General features: G+C 37.4%; 2 protein-coding genes across 5 annotated transcripts in view; one reads left to right on the top strand and one right to left on the bottom strand.

Annotated features, from left to right (window-relative positions):
• PGK1 (phosphoglycerate kinase 1) overlaps positions 1 to 3,150 on the top strand; it is a 22,759-nt gene extending 19,609 nt beyond the window's left edge. The window contains exons 7-11 of the mRNA XM_061409648.1: positions 34 to 148; positions 396 to 575; positions 1,745 to 1,922; positions 2,188 to 2,286; positions 2,673 to 3,150. Coding sequence (XP_061265632.1) covers positions 34 to 148; positions 396 to 575; positions 1,745 to 1,922; positions 2,188 to 2,286; positions 2,673 to 2,713 — 613 coding nt within the window. The 3' untranslated portion in view covers positions 2,714 to 3,150. The remainder of the gene's footprint in view (positions 1 to 33; positions 149 to 395; positions 576 to 1,744; positions 1,923 to 2,187; positions 2,287 to 2,672) is intronic.
• The window catches only part of TAF9B (TATA-box binding protein associated factor 9b), a 26,028-nt gene extending 9,897 nt beyond the window's left edge, over positions 1 to 16,131 (bottom strand). For 2 of the 4 annotated variants that reach the window (XM_061409649.1, XM_061409650.1), the window contains exons 1-6: positions 15,998 to 16,131; positions 15,074 to 15,155; positions 14,298 to 14,434; positions 14,089 to 14,223; positions 12,241 to 12,316; positions 10,044 to 10,154 (exon numbers count right to left, since the gene is read on the bottom strand). In XM_061409649.1, coding sequence (XP_061265633.1) covers positions 10,044 to 10,154; positions 12,241 to 12,316; positions 14,089 to 14,223; positions 14,298 to 14,434; positions 15,074 to 15,155; positions 15,998 to 16,048 — 592 coding nt within the window. In that variant the 5' untranslated portion in view covers positions 16,049 to 16,131. Of the gene's footprint in view, positions 1 to 6,251; positions 8,978 to 10,043; positions 10,155 to 12,240; positions 12,317 to 14,088; positions 14,224 to 14,297; positions 14,435 to 15,073; positions 15,156 to 15,997 lie in introns of those variants that run through there. The other 2 variants (XM_061409651.1, XM_061409652.1) reach the window with 2 other exon arrangements.

Raw genomic sequence — 16,131 nt, 5'->3', positions numbered from 1 at the left:
TCTTTTGGTGATGATTCTTGCTTTCCCTTCCAGAGCTAAAGTTGCAGACAAGATCCAGCTGATCAGTAATATGCTGGACAAAGTCAATGAAATGATTATTGGTGGTGGAATGGCCTTTACCTTCCTTAAGGTGCTCAACAACATGGAGGTAGGAAACCGATGCCAAGTAGATGTGAAATAGCTCTCCATGAGAAATAGGTTATGTAAATTTACAAAGGAAATTAGCTTATGGCATGAGCCCTAAAAACTCCATTTTTATTTATTTTGCAAGTTGTTTTTCTTTTGTCTTAGAATTATTCCTTTATATTGTGCTGTATTTCATACTGTCTGCTTTGTGAGGTAACCACATTCTTAGTATATAGGCTGACCTTCCTCATCTTGACTTCCCTATATAGATTGGCACTTCTTTGTTTGATGAAGAGGGATCCAAGATTGTCAAAGACCTGATGTCCAAAGCTGACAAGAATGGCGTGAAGATTACTTTGCCTGTTGACTTTGTCACTGCTGATAAGTTTGATGAGAATGCCAAGACTGGCCAAGCCACTGTGGCCTCTGGCATACCTGCTGGCTGGATGGTGAGTCACTTGGGTGGTTGGTAGTATGAGTGAACAAATACATTTTGGTATCATTCATTCAACTAATAAAAAATTAAAGGAAGTGCTCCAAATATGGCAGTGAGCCCTTCCTTCAGGGAGAGTCCATGGGGCAAAAGCAGTGGTATCAGATTGCTGCTAAGACTTTTCATTTGAAAAGTGAGGGCAAAACTGCTTTTGTTTCTTCATCTATTTAATGTTTATTAAGTACTTAACTGATTGCTGTGGATGATGCTATGTACTTTCATAGTTTGGGCTGTTCTGTTGGATTAAATATTATTATTTCTGCCTAGAACCCTGTATAAGAATTTTTTTGTATATGAAAACATTAAGGTAGTACAATTATTACAAGCAGGGAAAAATCTATGTGTATATTAAGGACTTATTTAAATAGTTGATTGTAGTACTCTCCATTTGTTATCATTCTAATATCTGTAGAAAATTGTTAATGTTGACATACTACTTTGCTTAGTCACTGTCCTTTTGTTAGGCATGTGGCTTTAAGTGTGGTTCCAAGAACAGCAGCATCGTTTTGAAGCTTGTTAAAAACTGCAAATTCCTGCCCCCTTCTCCCAACCTGCTGAAGCAGAAACTGGGAGTAGGGCCCAGAAATTTGTGCTTTAACAAGCCATCCTGATGATTCTGATGCACCACAAGGTTTGAGAACCACTGATCTAGTTTAGTGTTTTTCAACCTCGGCACTACTGACATCTCAGGTAGTTTTAGTTATGGAGGGCTGTTGTTGCATTGTAGAATGTTTAAGGACTGTTTGCCCACTAGATACTAAGTAGCAACTCCCTACCACCTCTAAATCATGATAGACAAAAATGTTGAGATATTACCATGTGTTCCCTAGGGAGGGGTGGAATTGACCCTAGTTGAAAACCACTGAGCTAGTTACAGTCATAAAATAATGTGGCTAAAAATGTTTTTATCAAATAACTTTTGAGGTTTTCCCTTAGACTTGATCTTCCATAAAGGATATGAACAAGTTTGTAATTTTAAAGAATGAAATGTATCTTGTATCTTTTAGTTCTAGAAGACACTCTGATATTCAGCCTTGAGTTCTGGTTTTGGTGGAGGTGTGGTATTTGCTCCTCTAAGTAGCTTTTCTTGGTAGCTCATCCTCTCTTTTTAAATCTGCCTTTTAGGGCTTGGACTGTGGTCCTGAGAGCAGTAAGAAGTATGCTGAGGCTGTTGCTCGGGCTAAGCAGATCGTGTGGAATGGACCTGTGGGTGTATTTGAATGGGAAGCTTTTGCCCGAGGAACCAAAGCCCTTATGGATGAGGTGGTGAAAGCCACTTCCAGGGGCTGCATCACCATCATAGGTAAAGGGTACAAAGCTAATGCCATGTGAGCTAGCAGATCAGAGGAAAGTAGAGGAGAAATAGTTCACTTTTCCTAGGTTCCTTGGTGCTGGGTGGATCTTGAGAGCTAAGTGGGTATATGATTCATGGAGAAACCTCTAAATGAGATGGAGTTGGGGGGTTATCAGCTACCTTTTGGGCTTGAGAACACAGTACCTTATAATTTTGGTGCCAGTCTTTTTTCTCTTCTCTTCTTTCCCCTTTTTATTTGGCTTTTGTTCAACAGGTGGTGGAGACACTGCTACTTGCTGTGCCAAATGGAACACAGAGGATAAAGTCAGTCATGTGAGCACTGGGGGTGGTGCCAGTTTAGAGCTCCTGGAAGGTGAGGATCTTTAATGTTTTTGGCTTATTTGGAGGAATGACAGGGTTTATGCAGTAAGAGTTAAGTAGAATGGGGTGGAGACAGTAGGTGGTAGGGTTGTCATTAGAAGTCATGGGCAATACAAAAGGAGGAACGTCAAGTAAAGCTCCTGGGTTCCATTTGATGTGGGGAGGGCCAGATGGGAAGACTTTTATTCTCAAAGAGGTTACACACTAGTATACCTGGGGCCCAGAATGTAGAAGTTACTCAACTCCTGGCCATATATCCTAGAGAAGAACTGCTATGTTATTAGGAAGATAGGAGGGGACAGATCTGGCTTAGTGGATCTTATAGTAATGCTGACCGTGTGTGTGTGTTTGTGTGTGTGTGTGTTCTCTCAAAAACAGGTAAAGTGCTTCCTGGAGTGGATGCTCTCAGCAGTGTTTAGTACTTTTCTGCCTTCTGGTTCCTGTGCATAGCCCCTAAGTCAACATAGCACTGTCTGCATCTCCACTTGGCATTAGCTAATGTCTTCCCCTTTGTCAAGAATCAGCTAGTAGCCAAGGGATGTAGTGCCAGGAACCCTCAAACAGTTGCAGAACATCTCAGCTCATCTTTGCTGTACCTGGGAATTGCCTACATTCTTCAAGATCCCATTTGAATTTCTTAGAGACTAAACCGTTGTGCATTCTAGAGTACATATATTTATATTATGCCTGTTAAAGTGGGCTGTGTTAGCTTAGTTCTCTTTCTGAAGTAGCTTATTCTGATTAGCTTTGTCATTGCTTTACCACTCAGCATGAAAACAAGATGAAATTCCAATTATTGGTACGGAGGGAGATGAAGTTGATGACATATTAAATAAAAAGATCCATTGAAACTGGATTTTTTTTTCCTGTCCTATTTTGTTATTTAGGATGAGAACAGAATCTTGAGGAAGGGGTCAGGTCATCTGTGTCCATGATTCTAAGTAACATGCTTAAACTGTTAACATCTCGATTTCCTAAACAAGGTATCTGTTAATTTCATACATGGGGAGATTTAGCTCCCTTATAGCCTCTGTTCCATATATACTTCCCCTATTTGATTCTCCCAGTATAGTTTTGTCATAATTTGAGATTTAATTAATAGAAGCCTACATTGTGATTATAACTACAATTCATAGCTGAACTATGCCATGATTATATTTCCTTATAGACCTTTTTTCTTTGGAGTTAAAAAATAGTTTTAAAACTTGGTGTCTTTTTTTCTGTGTATCTATCACTGATTCATTCCCCACATACTCAAACGTACCAGTTGGTTCTTTTTTTCTTTTGGCCGCACTGTGTGGCATGTGGAACTTCCTAAGCAGGGATCAAACCTGGGCCCCCTGCAGCCAGAAGCATGGTCTTAACTGCTGGACCACTGGGGTAAGTCCCAGTTGGTTCATTTTTATTAGAGATGTCCCTTCTGGAGTCCTTGTGTTCCTGTTCCAGTTTGTCCTGGATGCCCCCTAGATTGCCTGTATAGCTGTTGCCCCGGGGTTTCTTTCCAGAGGAAATCTCTGGGGTAGCTCTTCGGGATTTCTTTAAACTCCTGTGTTGGGCCTTCCCTTTCCTGAATCTCTTCCCCTCCCCACCCTTTCTTCTTTTACTCTTCCTTTTGTGAAACATAAGACTCCATTAGCTTTATGAGAAATTGAGTGCCTAGGAGGTAAAATTTTTATGTGTCTGAAGATATCTTTATCTAACTCATATTTGCCTATTTGGTTATATGTAGAATTTCAGCCTACACAGCAGTTTCTCAGAATTAGAGGCTTTGATTCATTGTTATTGCTGAAAATCTAATGACACTGTATCAAAAGATCAAAGTAATTCCAATGACATGATTCTTTTACTGTCCTTGTAATTGTCCCTCCTTTCTTGTTCCTGTCATTTTAATGGAGTTTCAGGAATGAGCAGAAGTAAACATGTATTTTCAAAAGGTCGTGTTTAACCAGAATTTTTCTACTGGGCGTTTTACTTACTAGAGTATATATTTCACCTTTATTGGATAAAGAGATAGTTAAACTATTGGCCACAATCATAGAGCCAGTAAGTAATAGCAGGGATTAAAATCCAGGTTTGGCTGGTGATTTTTCATTGTGCCTCTCTGAGATGATTACTGTAGACTATTTTATTAATATTAATAAATATTATTTATTCTACCTTTTGCTTAACTCTGGATAGAACAGCAAAAGAACATTTTTGTGGCTGCTTTAAACAAATTTTGAAGGCTTGAATTTTTTTCTAAAAGTTCATTTGTATTTTAATTAATACTGTCCTCATAGCTGTAGTTAATCTTAAAAAAACACCATGTTTCTATATACCTCTAATAGTATGCTATAACCTTATGTGAAAAGCAGGAATTCTAGTACAGTCTTTTTGCTGGTGAGGCCTAGTGATACTACCCATTGATCCAGTGAATTAATGTCATAGCAGGGCCAGAATTTCAGCCTACTGATGACTTTTTTCCCCTACTGATTACCTTTCCCCCAACATTTTATTTCAAATGTACAAAGGAACTGAAAGAATTGTAAATGCCCATAAACCTAAGACTCTACAACTGCCAATTCATCCATCCATCAACCCAATTGTACGAGTGCTTTCTACTAGACTCCGTTTCCAGGATCTTTCCCCATTTATTTTAGTCATTAATCCAGAAAATGAATGGCGAAATGCCAACAGCCAAATATTTGAGTACCTGCTATATGCTTAGGACATAATGGAGGCATAATGGAGGCAATATAACACGTATGTCCTAAAGGAATTTACAACTGAGTTAAGGAAGGCAGTACTTAACAACTTATGAGTACATAAGGTAGAATTGAACAAAGATGTGCTTCCTGGTTTAATAACAGAGTTAGGAATTATTGATAAAACACTGCAAAGGTTTAGGCTTAAGTGTAGCAAATTCACTTTTAACCTCCAGAAAACATGTATGCTGGTATATAGAAGAAAATTATAATCATGTCATAAATGAGTTCAGTTTCTTTAGTTCAGTGTTTCCAGCTTCCCTTATTTTCCTTTTTATGTGTAAAACTTCCTTCTAGTACATGATACCAAAGTCAAAAAGGGGCACACAATGAGAAGACCCCTTCCTACCCTAGCTGCCAGTTTCCCTTCTTAGAAACAATCAATCACTGTTAAGACTGGTTTCCTTCAATCTAGAGCTACTTAATGCACATACAACAGGTATGTGTGTGTGTGGGTTATGTATGGTGGTATGTTACACACTGCTCTGCACCTCTCCTGACTAGTTTCTTTTTTTCCTTACCTCTTGAGTACTTCTCTTCACTCTGGACCCCTTAGGCCACATCTTCCATTCCCTGAATTCTGACTGTATCCCTATATTCTTATTCCAATTAAAGACACTTATTTCCTACTTGTAGAAGGAAGAACTTAGGATGACAGTTACCTAATTTACTATAGTACATCTTCATCTTAAAAAAAAATTCCACCTAGAAGTGCTTCTGTCTGATGTCATTCTTGATGCTGGAATGGGCGGATGTAATTAGGAAAGGGAGATCTGCAAGATAAAGCAGTCTTACCTGAAAGAGCAAACCGCCCACTGGCTGGCTCAGTTAAATGTATAAATTCCCATTAAAGACAGCATGTGTAAATGGGAAGGATTAAAAAGGGATATATATATATATATATATCCCTTTTTAATATATATATATAGCTGATTCATTGCTGTGCAGCAGAAACACAACATTGTAAAGCAACTATATTTCAATAAAAATAAAAAGAGCATGTTATTAACAGATTTAAGCCCATATTTTCTTTCATATTTATTTTGCTTTCATTATGCTTTCATAATGATGAGTCACATGCTGATTCCAAATAAAAGCAAGCTATACCTTGATTTATAATTAATTCATACATTAAGCAAATCTTGTCTTTTGGATTTCAGAATTAATGGGCCTTCTTCATCCTCTTTGAAGCCATTAAATAAAATATGAGAAATAAGTTCAATTTTTTTATTAATAATCTTAGAACAAATATGTTAACAATTCCTCAGAGTTATATAGCATTTTTACAATTTTGAAAGAACTTTAACATATACCAATTAAACCTTCACAACATCCCTGTGAGGTAGGCAGGGTTGGTGTCAGTTTACTATTACTAGTGAGAACAAGGCTCATGGGTGAAATAAGGTCACACAGTTGGTTAGTGATGGAGCCAGGACTAGAACCTAGGCCTTTGACATGCTGCCTCCCTGAGAACATTCAAGTAATGATATCCTATGCTACATAATGAACATTTCTCCTATGATGATCAGATGTATTTTTGTAAGTTTGATATCACCTTTTATTATCCAAAAATACTGAATCACAGTTTTGATGAGACATTTCTTCCATGTTATTGGACTATTTTTCTTTGATGTATCAAGCACCATCCTAAGATGAAACTTAACCTGCGTCTTAAGTTTTGAGGATCTTTGGCTATGAGTTCTAAATTATGATACGAAAACTTATTGTAGAAGTTTTACAAAAGTATTCCTATGTTGAATATGTCAACTTACTTAACAAAAAGAACACAAGCCTGTTTATGTTTTTGAAAGCTTTGTAGTTTTTCCCAATATGGTGTTTAGATGTGTACAAATGGAAAATAGGGAAAGGTGTTTAGCAATATTATTGGGAAACCTATACAGAGTACACCTAAATGCATGTCACATCACATTAATTTGTTTGCTTTGGCCTTCTATAGGAAGGAAACCATTAGAAAACTTTCAGGTGTGATCCCATCTTATGTGTGACATTCTCAGCGACAAGCTGAAAATTGATCTGCACTATACGTAACATTCAGAAAACTAAGATCATGGCATCTGGTCCCATCACTTCATGGGAAATAGATGGGGAAACAGTGGAAACAGTGTCAGACTTTATTTTTGGGGCTCCAAAATCACTGAAGATGGTGACTGCAGCCATGAAATTAAAAGACGCTTACTCCTTGGAAGGAAAGTTATGACCAACCTAGATAGCATATTGAAAAGCAGAGACATTACTTTGCCAACAAAGTTCCATCTAGTCAAGGCTATGGTTTTTCCAGTGGTCGTGTATGGATGTGAGAGTTGGACTGTGAAGAAAGCTGAGTGCCGAAGAATTGATGCTTCTGAACTGTGGTGTTGGAGAAGACTCTTGAGAGTCCCTTGGACTCTAAGGAGATCCAACCAGTCCATTCTGAAGGAGATCAGTCCTGGGTGTTCTTTGGAAGGAATGATGCTAAAGCTGAAACTCCAGTACTTTGGCCACCTCATGTGAAGAGTTGACTCATTGGAAAAGATTCTGATGCTGGGAGGGATTGGGGGCAGGAGGAGAAGGGGACGACAGAGGATGAGATGGCTGGATGGCATCACCGACTTGATGGACGTGAGTTTGAGTGAACTCTGGGAGTTGGTGATGGACAGGGAGGCCTGGCGTGCTGCAATTCATGGGGTCGCAAAGAGTCGGACATGACTGAGTGACTGAACTGAACTGATACCAATAGTAGGGTTCAAGCAGTAGTGATCAAAACATATATGCGGGTGGTAAAAAGGAAGAAAACACTTGTTCTTCAGTGGTTTTGCCTAGGTCCAGTGTAAATATACTTATCAAGGCAGATTTTAAACTATACCATCTTCTGTGTTAAATTTTGAAATGTGAAATACGGTGGAGTTACCAACTTGGAATATAAGGTTGAAACTGCATATAACTGACCCAGAAACTACCTGTCAAAAGCAGAGGAATGCTCAACAGGCATAAAAGGCAAAGGATAAAACAACTGCTCTGATATGGAGAGAAAAACAGCAAATGTAAACCTTTCAGTTAAAGTAAACCACAGACCATTAGGCATGTGAAGCAGGTTTTAAAAATGACACAACTATATTATCAGGAATTATATTCCTAACAGTCCAGTTTTAGCCTTTTAAATTTAAGAGCAATAGGGAGAAACCTAAGCCTGTGGAGAGGAGGTAGTGTAGAAAACGAATAGGGTGTAGAAATGGGACTGAGGAGGTGGGAGGTTACAGTTTAAATATATTCAAAATGAATTCAGAATCCCTCTAAATCCATCCCCTCCAAAAAATGTTTGCTTAATTAAGAGATTTGGTCAAAAAAGCTGGTGAGGACAGAAGCGACTATTTTATCTTCAAAAGAAGTATTTAAATATAGATTAGAAATTAGGCTGTTAAAGATTAGTCCATTGATCAGGCTTAGAAACTGACACTTAAGTGCTACATCAGATACATTGCAGAAAGCTGTTTCCAAAAATAGAATTAATGTAGCAGGAGTCAACATTAATGAAATCATTAAAAAACAAGCACTTAGCTTTTTATACTTTAAGCCTAGTGAAAAAACACTGGTACCCTTAAGAAATCTAACAGTTTAAACTAACGTGAAAAATACTGCAGCTACATTTAAGTTTTCTAAGATAAAACAAGATCAAGAATGTTCTAGTTCGGTATATGGATTCAGAACCAACTATAATTTTGAAATGCATAGAGACTACACTGTATTTCTTATATAGTATCACTGTCATCATCATCTTCATGTTTTCTCTTCAGTGGGTTTGATTCATTGGCTGTGTTCTGTGATGAAACCATGTTGGTGGTAATAAGAATATTTTTGGGCCCAATCATTGAAGGATTAAGCAGAACATTTTGAACTGCACTTGTTGCAGGAACTGTAAACAGAGGAGAAAACACACCCAAACTATGAACTACATAGAATCAGACACATACAGTAAAAAGTATTCAACAAAGCTGAATGTAATTCTTATAATAATTTCTTTTTTTTAAAGGTTTTAAAAATAACATTCCTTAAAAGTTAATGTACATAAAAGAAAATAAAAAAACACAAGACACAAAAAACCAAAGTCATCCATAATCACAAGCAGTTTACTGTTTGTGTCCTAGGTCTCGTTTGTGTATTTACAAAATTAAATATCCACTTTTATATGATTAATATACTATAGTTATGTATATGTTTCTTCATATATCATGAATATTTACTATTTCAGCATCCAAAAGCTATGAGTATTTTGATAACCAAGAATATACTATACCAACTCCATCTGGAAGGAAAAAATGTAATCCTGCTTTTCTTGGTGACAAAAATTTCATAAAAGATAAAAATGGCAACAGGCCTCTAGATAAAGATATTGGCAGTTATGATTAAAATGCTACATTCCCTTAATGTTCAATTAAAAAATGAGACACAGAGCATTTACCTAAAATTTCAGTTAGTACTTAGCAGTAGACTGGATTCATCATGCAACATACTAAAGGCATATGTTCAAGGTCAGGAATCATCCTTCCCTTAGAGACCAATATTTTATATAAGTAGTTTATTGTACACGGTTAGTTTCAGAAGATGTGAAATCTAAACTTATTCAAGAATAAACTATGTTAGAATTCTACTTATATTTAAACTTACTATCTATACTTCCATGAATTGAATAAACATACAGTTTTCATTTGATATACACTAAGTTGTATTATTTTCTTGAGATTTAACACTATGGTGTTTGAGAATCTGAGGATCATGTTGAAATCTCTCCCTTCCCCCCCAAAATGTTACACATATAAAATTTCATACAATTTTAATGGGGTTATAGACCTCTGATGAACCCTAATTTACCTATTATGATAGTAAAACAATTCAATTATTGCTATGGGAATACAAACTGTTCAATAATGACAATCACTCACAAATTTTAAAATTCAGGAAAATTTAAAAGAACAACTTTCAACCCCCCATGCCCCACCCATCATGTTACCTGGTTTGACAGGTGTGGACTGAGAAGGTGGAATCTGCACCGTGAATCTCTGGCTTGTCACTGACACTGGAGGTGCAACTTTATTTGGGACAGATGCTGTTTGTGGGGTTGCTACAGTTGTAATTAACAGATCATGTTAGTTAGATGACTTATTATATAGGTTCAATTTCTGCTTTCCTTTAGCTTACTAGAAATTACCTTCAAAACACATGGAGTTAATGAAAGGTGAAAAAAAAATCATTGGAAATAAGCACAAAGTAACTTCAAAAATGTTTACAAGTTCAGTAGTTTAGATGCTAAAAATTCAGGATAGTATAGTGGTAAAGAATGTAGGCTCTGGAGCCTACCTGCTTGAGTTTGAATCCAGGCTTTATCACTGAGTGACCCTGGGCAAGTTATTTAATCTGTTTGTGCCTCAGTTTTCTTATCTGTCAAATGGGGATAACAATACTTATTTCATAGGATTCTTGTGAGAATTGAATAATCCATGTAAAACTCTTCACACAGCATTTGGCACTGAATTTTAGCTACAAGAATTTGTGAAGTTGAACATTTAAATAAACTGCAGAATTAAAGGCCCAAGTTTTCTATTAATTACCTTATATGGCACTTTAATCTCTGTCATTTGTTGGGTATAAGGTGTCTATTATGCCCATGAAGCTAAATCAACATGCATCTAACAAAAGCCTAACATACCTCCATCTCTAGGCAAGTTTTCCCATGTATTGAGGAGTGGCACAAAGAGTTTGGTGATGGATAATGAAGCAATATTTCATTTTGTCAGGAAAATTCACAGCAGGTGAATGTTTCTTTGTCCGTTATAGATTATAAAATCTCTAAAACATGTACAATAAATGTCCAGGAATAAAAATCACAACTGATAACTAAAACTGGTTAACTTGCCAACACATGTAACTGATTACCACAGCCTAGAGTTTTTAAAAAGTTCATAAAAAGTAATATGAACCAACATATAAACAGTATATGATCAAAAAGTTACAGAAATTATATATGCAAACTCCTGCCTATAAAGGACATGCATATAATTAGAAGTGTACAATTAATACTGTACCAGGCTGGTTTTAAATGCCAAAATGTGAATTCACACCTTGAAAATAATGAAAGACTGTCTACACATCTCAAAAATCAAATGCTGCTTACTCTAGAGCTATACAACATCTATAGGATTCAAGTTATAAGCAATAAAAACCAAGAAATCACTACTGGTCAAAGAGAAGGGGATTTTTTTTTCTGAAAAGACTGACTGAAAGAAATCCAGCAGGAATATAGAACAAAAAAACAGGAAATCTAGATCTATTATTTATGTGTTTCTTATTATCTAAATAACAATGACATTATGGTTTCTAAATACCATTCTATACTAAAAGGAATGAAGGTTCTTTGGAGAAAGGATGATTCTGGGACTGAGGTAAAGAAAATATAAGATGAGCTTGGAACATCTTGTGCCAGAAAGCAAGAAATGCTCAAAGAATGATGGAGACCTGTTAAAACTGACAGTTTGAAGGGGTGCTCACTGACCAATACAGAATAATAGTACTACTTTTGAAAAGGTTACATTAAAAATGATTTTCTTTGATATTCTTAGGGCTTCCCTTGTGGCTCAGCTGGTAAAGAATCAGACTGTAATGTGGGACACCTGGGTTTGATCCCTGGGTTGGGAAGATCCCTTGGAGAAGGGAAAGGCTACCCACTCCAGTATTCTGGCCTGGAGAATTTTATGGACTTTATAGTCCATGGGGTCACAAAGAGTCGGACATGACTGAGCTTTGTGTATTTTAAACTTTTTTTGATTGCATCTCTTCCCAATTTACTCAGAAATTTAATTTCTGATAATAGGTAGGCTACTGCCATGAGTGAGTTTGGCAACTTCATTTGTATAAAAGCCAGATAGAACACAGCTTAAACTTTTGTTTTTGGTACCACACTTAGTACATACAATAATGTTGAGTAACATCCAATTCTATTCTCATTTGGGATCAGATATTCCTTGTGGCTGTCTCATTTTGAAATCTGATAAAATATATGTTTACAGCTATACTAGAGGATGAGTAAATGTATTAATGGCAACACATATGGGAATTTCTGACTCCATTTTTGACTTGGATTATAGTTCAAAATCAAGTGCTGGGGCACTTCTTTACCAGCCAGAAAAGCCATTTTTCTCTCTCTCACTTACCTATGTTAGGAGTGGTAGGTCTGCTACTAACAGCTCCAACACTTAACCGTGGAACCAGTCGTCCTTGGTTAGGTCCCTAGGGGATTTAAAACACAAATTAGTTTTAATGTTGTTCAGACTTGACAACTAAACTTACCAGGAAATGAAATTAGGATTTTTGATGTGAATTATCAATGGATAGCTGATGGCAAGAATGCCAATTTGTTCAGTGTTCTAATGCAACATTTAAACTAGGGGTTTCACAAATACACACACACACACACACACACACACTCACACTCACATATAAACACAAGTAATAGAAACAATACATATCTATATCAACATGGATATGAATATATATATATATATATATAAAATATATAATCCTATATAGTTTTAAAGTTTGAAGTAGAGTCTTATTTGGGTATAACAGCTAACTTCCTTATGATTTTTGAATCTTAACTAGTTAATATCTTAACCCCAAAAGAAAGAAACTCCTTATGGTGGAATTTCAGAGGTACAAATGTAGCCCAATGTGAGGAGAACTTTCTCAGTGGTGGGAAAGCCTTAGGTCATATTTTAGAAAGCAAGTCCAATGCCTGATGGTTTATCATTTACTCTGTTACGGTGTAGTGTAAAGATTGGGAGTTATGAGACCTGGGAATAAGCACAAAGTAACTTCAAAAATGTTTACAAGTTCAATAGTTTAGATGCTAAAAATTCAGGATAGTATAGTGGTAAAGAATGTAGGCTCTGGAGTCTACCTGCTTGAGTTTGAATCCAGGCTTTATCACTGAGTGACCCTGGGCAAGTTATTTAATCTGTTTGTGCCTCAGTTTTCTTATCTGTCAAATGGGGATAACAATACTTATTTCATAGGATTCTTGTGAGAATTGAATAATCCATGTAAAACTCTTCACACAGCATTTGGCACTGAATTTTAGCTACAAGAATTTGTGAAGTTGAACATATAAATAAACTGCAGAATTAAAGGCCCAAGTTTTCTTTTTAAAAAATTATTTATTTATTTATTTATTGTGTACCAAACATTTAATTTTCCTGTTTGCCTTTTAAAACTTAAGAGTTATGAAATTTATATAATACAGGCTTTTATTTTTTATTATTTTTTAATATAAATTTATTTAATTGGAGGCTGATTACTTTACAATATTGTAGTGGTTTTTACCATACATTCACATAAGTCAGCCATGGGTGTACATGTGCTCCCCATCCTGAACCCCCCTCCCACCCATCCCTCTGGGTCATCCCAGTGATGACCCAAGTTTTCTATTAATTACCTTATATAGTATTTTATTTTCTATTATATTATTTTCTATAATATACCTTATAAAGTGCTATATATGGCACTTTAATCTCTGGGTATAAGAAGGTGTCTATTATGCCCATGAAGCTAAATCAACATGCATCTAACAAAAGCCTAACATACCTCCATCTCTAGGCAAGTTTTCCCATGTATTGAGGAGTGGCACAAAGAGTTTGGTGATGGATAATGAAGCAATATTTCATTTTGTCAGGAAAATTCACAGCAGGTGAATGTTTCCTTGTCCGGAAACATAAGGAAATTGTTAACATTTAAGTAAGCATGAAGTTTTGGCTTTAAAACTGAATAGAGTATATGCTTACGTCTTACACTTTAGAAAACTCATTTTACTTTAAAAAAAAATTTAAAACATGGTTCCATCTTTAATAATGGTTTTCAGCAGCTCCCTCACTCTAGATTATAAATTTAGTATTTAGCTTATCTTAGCCTTTAATTTCCTGCACTATTTACAGGAATTTGATCTCTACAAATTCCCCTAAGACATCTTACCCTTTTACAAAACTAAAATGACTAAAAATCCTTACCTTTTTAATTAAGGACTTTAGCCTATAGTTTGGAGCTGTCAAGCAGTATCTGTCAGGCGGCAGTCTGGGTCCTGCATATGGCTTAATCAGCGGTAAAGGGGTTTGATTTTTCTGCCTTGCAATATCCAGTAAGAACTAAAAAAAAATGCTTATTAGAACAACAATTAAAAACTATAAGTAAAATGAACTTCAAATAAAAGTTTGCTCACATCTCTTGGGGGAGGGGAGGTAAAAGATTGGTCAGCCCGACACTGGATTGCCAGTCTCACATCATCTGCATCAACATTAGGTTTCTTAGCATGGCTTGAATAAATTTTTGCATCATCCAGAATTGAAGTCACGTATCCTTTAACAACAAAACATTATTTTTTAAACATATGAAAATAGCTTAATATTTATGGGCACTTTTCTTAATAAAAAGTTTCACTAATTTCCAGAAAGTTTATGAATTTTGGTTTTAATGTCTAATTGTCCTATCTATACAATCAACTTTAAACAGATGATCACAATATAAATACTGTTCCCTAGCCTGAGTTCCTTTTTATTGCTTTCTGAATTTTATGACTTTTTTCCCACATACTTTAAAACTTAATTTTTGTTGAGTAGTTTTAGATTCACAGCAAAATTTGGGATAATATAGAGATTTCCCATATACTCCCTGCAGCTATACATGCAGCATAGCATCCCCTGTTACCAGTGTTCCCTGCAGAGTGGCACGTCTGTTACAACTGATAGACTGATACACGGACCTATCATAATCACTTGTCTGTTGTTCAGTAGCCAAGTCATGTCCGACTCTTAATTGATAGTTTATATTATGGTTCTCTCTTGGAACTCGACATTCTGTGGGTTTGGATAAGTGTATATAATGACATGTTATGACGTTAACTGTTAAAAGCAATTTTGTTGAAAATGTTGAAAATGAACGTTACAATGAACGATTTTTCAAATTCAAAAGTTAGACAAATTTTTGATGTTAACTTACGGAAAGCAAATTCCAACATTTGATTTATAACCCTTGGTTCGTACTCCGTAATTCCCATATCCTTCAGAATCTGTGCCATCACCTGTGGATTCAAATAAAAATGTCAGATGCTTAATCGAGGTATAGAAATCAAGACTGGACCGAAGGTAATAATTACATTTGTGATACAAGGTCCCCCTTCTCTGGGTTCCAAACTTGTACTCGTCCTTTTCCTCTCAAGCAAGTGTCATGCATACACCTTAAGTCGCTTCTGTCTTTGCGACCCCATGGACTGTAGCCCGCCAGGCTCCTCGGTCCGTGGGATTCTTCCGGCAAGAATACGGGAGTGGTGTGCCATATCCTCCTCCAGTGATCTCTTAACTCCTGTCTCTTAGGTCTCAGGCATTGGCAAGAGGGTTCTTTACCACTAGCGCCACCTGTGAAGCCGCACAAAGACCACTCCAAATGCCCTCGGAGTCCTCTTTGCTGAAAACTTTTTTTTTTTTTTGGTGGGGGTGGGGGCGGGGGCAAAGAGAAGAAAAAGTCCCGGGTTGGCTTCCCCTCCCTAGGTAGGGGTGGCTACAGCTGGTTGTCATTTTCAGATGTGGCTACCGGGGAAACTTAGCATCAAAACCCTGGACGTACGAGTCAGGATTCGCAGACGGGGAGGGACGGCTAGGCGGCCGGGGCCCAAGGTCCAGGAGATAAACCTGGGCGGCCGGCCTGCGCATTCGGAGGGCTCCAGCCTCCCTCCAGCCGGGCCGCCAGGGTGGCGGGAGAGAGCCCCGGGGTCCAGGGCACGCCAGTCTACTACTCCTGGCGTCCCTGGCAGGACTGAACTCGGCCTGCAAGCCCATCACCAGGTTCTCCGCACGGGCCCACCTCTCGGACCCCGGATATGGCCGCGAGGAGCCTCTCAACCCGCCACGCATCCTTCGCACTCACCAAGGCATCTCTCGGAGCGTTCTTGGGAGGCGCCATCTTCCCCGACTCCATGTTATCCTGCAGCTCGTCATCCGGCGGAGAGAAGGCTGCTCTAGGGTTCCTCGCTCAGGCCCCTCCCCTGCGATCGCGGAAGG

The sequence above is a fragment of the Bos javanicus genome, chromosome X, assembly GCF_032452875.1.
Source record: "Bos javanicus breed banteng chromosome X, ARS-OSU_banteng_1.0, whole genome shotgun sequence".
NCBI lineage: Eukaryota > Metazoa > Chordata > Mammalia > Artiodactyla > Bovidae > Bos > Bos javanicus.
The sequence above is the reverse complement of the archived record's forward strand: the minus strand, read 5'-3'. Positions and strand labels throughout refer to the sequence as shown.